Genomic DNA, 6,000 nt, shown 5'->3' on the forward strand with positions numbered 1-6,000 from the left:
GGGCAAAAAAAAGAAACAACACACAATAATGATTATGTTTAGGACAACAAATTAAAACGTACTTCATGGCAAAATGAGTCCCTCTCCAGAAACAGCAGCCTAGAGAACTTCAAGCAAATAATCGCATGAACAAAACTCCCCCTGTTAAATAACTGATCCATCCAGAGAATCTCTTGTGTCACCTAGCCAGTCATTAGATACGGTAGAGGAATAAGAAACAAATTTAAATAAACAGCTCAGACACGGGTAAGAATAGTTCTACCTCCATAGTACACATGGTTTTGCAATACGAGATTATTCAGGCTCTATGAACATTTGTTAATTAATCCTAATCACATACACTATATTGTCAAAAGTGTTGGGACACCTGCCTCTACACGCACATGAACTTTAATGGCATCCCAGTCTTAGTCTGTATCACGACTAAGGGCTGGATCACGTACCTAGTATGTGATCTGACGCAGCAGAGCCAGCTTTTAGAGTCATACCAAAAAATGCACCAAAGCTGCATTCAGAGAGGTGCGTATAAGCATAACTGGCTTGAATTCACATAAACATGCACGTATGAGCGTAAATGTATTCCAATTGCCAGAATACATTTTTAGAGCCAGTAGAATGCTTTGACGCTCAACACCATACACACATAAACACACGCATGTATGCAACATTAGAGGCATTTTTCTGCCAAGTTCTGCCTGAAATAAATCCAGCATATTTGGAGCATAAATTCCTATGCCCATGTACATTGGGCCCTAATGCCCTTGGGTGACAATGCTCACTTACTGTATATATGGATACAGTATCCATGGAGGAGCAGCATTGTCACCCTAAGCCAGTGATGGCGAACCTTGGCACCCCAGATGTTTTGGAACTACATTTCCCATGATGCTCAACTACACTGCAGAATGCATGAGCATCATGGAAAATGTAGTTCCAAAACATCTGGGGTACCAAGGTTCGCCATCACTGCCCTAAGCTGTTCTCCTAAATCAAACCACGAATAGCTCCCCTCTCCTCATTTTCATACCATAGGGGGAGGGGTTCTGTTGTCCTGAGAGATAACAAATGACAGTATAACTGATAAGACTGCAGCACAGGCAAAGAGTAGAATAATAAGAAAAAAATCTCAGCCCTGATTCCATATAATCGCAGAACAAGAAGGAAAAGTCTTGGCCACCACACACCATACAAGCCCAGCATGTTAAAGGTTATTGCAGCATCAGCCTAACACCATCCAGGCAACACCCGTTGCCTGGACAGAGTTACGCTGAGGCTACTATAACCTATCATACTCCAGGCTTGTATAGTGTGTGGTGGCTGAGATTTTTTCTTCTTGTTCTGTGATTATATGGAGTCAGTGCGGACTCCTAGCCTGACCTGCACCCTCAGTGGAAAACACAGAATGGGGGACATAGATGCTGAAGTGAAGACCCTAAAGTTGGCTTAGGTTCACAGGCAAGAAGCACATGATGTTGTCAGTTGACAAGATTTATTGCAGGAAAAACATGTCTTTTTTGCACGTATTGAATGTATGACAAAAAATGCCCTAAATTATATAGAAAACAGACCAAAATGGGCTAAATAAACGTTTGTTGTTAGGGTTTACATTAAAAAAAGAGTTTTAGCTTTGGTCAGTTGGCTAGATATGATTTTAACCCCTTTGATAGCTATTGAACTGAGAAAATCAAATCAATAAAATTCCTGCTTGATCCCAATAACCTTGCTTGCTGCCTGACAGTGACACATGGTTTGATCTCATCTCACAGATAGTGAACCTGAGTGAAACATGTGATGAAAGGAACATAAAGCTTGTCCATGCAGGTATCTAATTCTAAAACTGCTAGTTGTGGACTGCATGCTGATTCTATTGCACTATTACTTTGATTATTTGATCAGATAAGGATATATAATTTCTGACTTTTCTTATCTGCATAATTGCTCCAAGTTTGTGACTTGGGAAGAGTTAAAGCCAACGGGTCAGCATTACAACCAGTGAACTAGAAGCAGCAAAGCAATGGAAGCTCCAATATTTATGATGGGAATAATGTACCCTGGCAGCATAGTCTGACCACCTTTAGTCATCTTGTTGGCCATGACATGTCTAAACACAAATGGTTGTCTTGAGTGACAGTTAATGTTTGGATTATGGTGGAGAGTTCCATCACTGCCTTATCCAACCTATCCAATTATTCACCTAATGTACCAGGCCTCAGACATTGGCTTCTGCAGCTACTGAAGCTAACAGTGCTAGTTTGTTGCCTAACCTGACTAATAAGGGCAATATCAGCCCCCATCTATGGACACCTTGATGCTTTAGTTTCTATTGCTTGTAGAATAGATATAATTTAGGGTGCCCATAAATATAAGTGGGTAGTTGAAATATTCCTTCAGCATACATCATTCTGTAGAACAATCACACCATAAATGTGCACAATCGCACCAGGAGAGCATGTCATTTTATGCCCTGTGGAAACAATCCAAGCAGCAGGTTTATCTTTGAGAAACAATGTTGGCAGTCAGCTGCGGTCATACATTCTTAGTTAGTGAGGTTGATTGATGTTCTCCCCAAGATTGGTTAAATCAGCATTTTTGCACAGAAGAGGACTAGCCCATAGACAGATGACTGTTTTTAGCTGGATGGGGTGACAATCATTTTATGCCAACCTCCAGTAATGACTGTCAAATGCAGTATACACCAAGAGGTATACGATGACAGAAACTTTAAATACCCAATAAAAAATAATTATAAGTACGGATTTAACATAAAGACAAACACCACCAAATGAAAAGGACATAAGGATTGTAAAATTTTAGTTCATAAATACACAAAACATTGACATGCATTTAAATAAATGAACTGTGCTTATTTTACATTTGAAAGTAAATACATTTACTGCAATAAGAAAAATATTACATTTCCAGCATCAAGCATTCAGACTTATTCAGTAAGGCAAAGGTCAATGAGCAAAGTTCAGAAAGCAACCAATCAAAAATCTTTTTAGTGATCTTGCTTCAGTAAATTGAAATATGATTGATTACTACAGGTTACTGAACTTTACACATTGTAGTTGATTTACTAAAGAAGTAGAGCATGTTCAATTTGTAAAGTGGATTATTACTTACCTAATGAATGAGGTGAAACTAAGGGAAAATTCTCTTTGCAAAAAATACCCAACCGCATACAAATGTTTTGCTTGCACATGATTGTATGATTCATGATTAAAGTCAGCACGCCTTCCCCTTCATTATGAAAGTGAAGATTATTTTCCAAAGTGATAATGCACTACTACTTTAATAAATCAATCCCATTGTTTTTTCTCTTTCCATTGATGTATTAAATAAAGCCTGTTTATCAGTCCCCGTATTGTAGGAGAAACAAGATAAAGATGTCTAATGTTACCAACCTCAATGTAGTTTATATAATTGCACTCACATTAAATCCTTTGCTGCTTACCCAACCTATTTATTTTTTTTAAACAGTATTCTTTAGTGTTAAATGAATGTACAGAGCACAGCTGTCAGAATCTGTAAAAAACACTAGACTTTTACCGTGCCAGAAGGTTCGGAAATTACTTGCTCTACTGATGGAAAAGGCTTCTTGGGCTTCAGGCAGAAGTCGCAAATCACAAGATCTTCACTGGCTTCTCTTAGGGGATATTCTTCAACACTTATGGTCTTCTAAAGAGAAAATATAGATGTAGTTTGGATACAACAGCAAAAAACAATATACCAAATAATTCAATATTTGTTCTGTATTTGGTCTATAATTTACATACCTTATTGTTTTAAGAGATTAGAATAGCAATAACACATTTCAAAATAGCGATTCAAATACCTCTGTGAGGGCAGTACAATCCCCACGAAGTTCAAAATGACATTGAGGTGTGACCAGCATCAGTTCTCATACCACGTACAGTGATTTCAAAATATTCTGTTAATTACTATTCTTCAATTTCAGTTCGTCTAAAGTCTTTGGAAAGATTCACAGGATTGGTTGGCATGCTATCTTGTGACAAAATTCTGCTAGGTAAATTTAATATTATTGTTTAATTAAATGTGCTTATTGTGCAGTAGCTGTTAGCAAATTCTAGAACCTCCAGGCTGAAGATACATTCCATTTGAGTAAGGTCATTTAGTAAACCGATGTCTTAAATAACCACCTATATTGCAACACTACTTTAAAAAGCTTTCTCTGCACTTGGCACGTGCACATGCACACAGTGGGGCCATGGCCCATATGGTATAAGCCATTGATTGTTAGAGGGTTGCACTGAGCACGGCTTGATGCAGGTAGGACTCAAATAGTCTTAAAAAGCTCTCTAAACAAGCCCTTAGGAACATATTTAAGTTTATTCAATAAAATCATACAAGAAACAAAGCAGTAGCCACAGTAGCCAACCAAAAACCATCTTGTACTTGCCTTAGTTTAGCAAAGTGAAATCTGATTGACTGCTATAGGTTACTACACTTTGCACGTATGCTCTATTTTTCACGTTATTTTAAAGATATTTAAGGTTGTATTTATTTGCATATTATTATTAGCTTAATAGTTTAGTACTTTACCTCTGCTGTTCCTGAATCCTCACCATCTTCTGAATCTACAGACTTACCCTCTAGAGGGGTTTTAATAGTCACTGAATCTACAAAAAAGAAAGGATGAAAACAATTGGTGGGCTATCTAAGTTTTTTTACAGGCACGTTTTAGGATTGTAGATTTTCACTGTAAAAGCAACAGCATGATACTGGTGTCTACATTTAAATATTTGAATGTTTGTATCTACATGATGGCCATATTAGAATAGAAGCCTAGATTGTGATATCACTCACCTGCTATTACCATAAATATCCCCCTGAATTGTGGAACTGTAGAACCATCCATAGCATATTATCAGTATAAATCTGATTCCTTTTTTCATTTTCCCCAAGAAAATAAAGAACTAAACCTAATTGGTTACTTTAGGCAACACATCCAGTTTGTTCAGGTTTCCTTTTCGTTAAGATAAACTATATTACCAAAAGTATTGGCACGTCTGCCTTTACACGCACATGAACTGTAATGGCATCCCAGTCTTAGTCCATAGGTTTCATTATTGAGTTGGCCCACCCTTGCAGCTATAACAGCTTAACAGCTTCAACTCTTCTGGGAAGGTTGTCCACAAGGTTTAGGAGTGTGTCTATGGGGATGTTTGACCATTTTTCCAGAAGCACATTTTATAAGATCAGGCACTGATGTTGGAGAGAAGGCCTGGCTCGCAGTCTTCACTCTAATTCATCCCAAAGGTGTTCAACAGGACTCTGTAGTAGTAGTAACCTATAACTGTTAAATTGGACCATAAGGAAGGTTGAACGCCAAAGAATTTATGCTTTCGAACTATGGTGTTAGAGAAGACTCTTGAAAGTCCCCTGGACAGCAAAAAGATCAAACCAGTCAATCTTGCAGGAAATCAACCCTGAATATTCACTAGAAGGACAGATCCTGAAGTGGAAACTCAAATACTTTGGTCACCTAATGTGAAGAGAGGACTCATTGGAAAAGACCCCGATGCTGGGAAACATGGAAGGAAAAAAGAGAAGAAGATAACAGAAAACAAGATGGATTGATAGAATCATTGAAACAATGAACATGAAGTTAAGCAAGCTCTGGGAGGCAGTGGAGGTCACGAAGAGTCGGATACGACTAAACAATTGAACAACAACAGACTCTGTGCAGGCCAGTCAAGTTCCTCCACCCAAAACTCGCTCATCCATTTGGTACAGGGGGGGGGATTATGGTGTGGGGTTGTTTTTCAGGGTTTGGACCTGGCCCCTTGGTTCCAGTGAGGGGAACTCTTAAGGCATCAGCACACCACGTAATTTTGGACAATTTCATGCTCCCAACTTTGTAGGAACAGTTTGGGGATGGCCCCTTCCTGTTCCAACATGACTGTGCACCAGTGTACAAAGCTAGGTCCATAAAGACATGAATGAGTAAGTTTGCGCTTCTGGAAGAATGGTCAAACG

The 6,000-nt window shown here is 38.5% G+C and overlaps 1 protein-coding gene across 1 annotated transcript in view; it reads right to left on the reverse strand.

Annotated features, from left to right (window-relative positions):
• Positions 1–3,920, reverse strand: part of ERICH6B (glutamate rich 6B) — a 120,680-nt gene extending 116,760 nt beyond the window's left edge. Inside the window, exons 1-2 of the mRNA XM_082245331.1 lie at positions 3,836–3,920; positions 3,550–3,678 (exon numbers count right to left, since the gene is read on the reverse strand). Coding sequence (XP_082101457.1) covers positions 3,550–3,678; positions 3,836–3,895 — 189 coding nt within the window. The 5' untranslated portion in view covers positions 3,896–3,920. The remainder of the gene's footprint in view (positions 1–3,549; positions 3,679–3,835) is intronic.
• Between the last annotated feature and the right edge of the window lie 2,080 nt (positions 3,921–6,000).

This window comes from Pelophylax lessonae (genome assembly GCF_965119305.1).
Source record: "Pelophylax lessonae genome assembly, chromosome: 2".
NCBI classification, from domain to species: domain Eukaryota; kingdom Metazoa; phylum Chordata; class Amphibia; order Anura; family Ranidae; genus Pelophylax; species Pelophylax lessonae.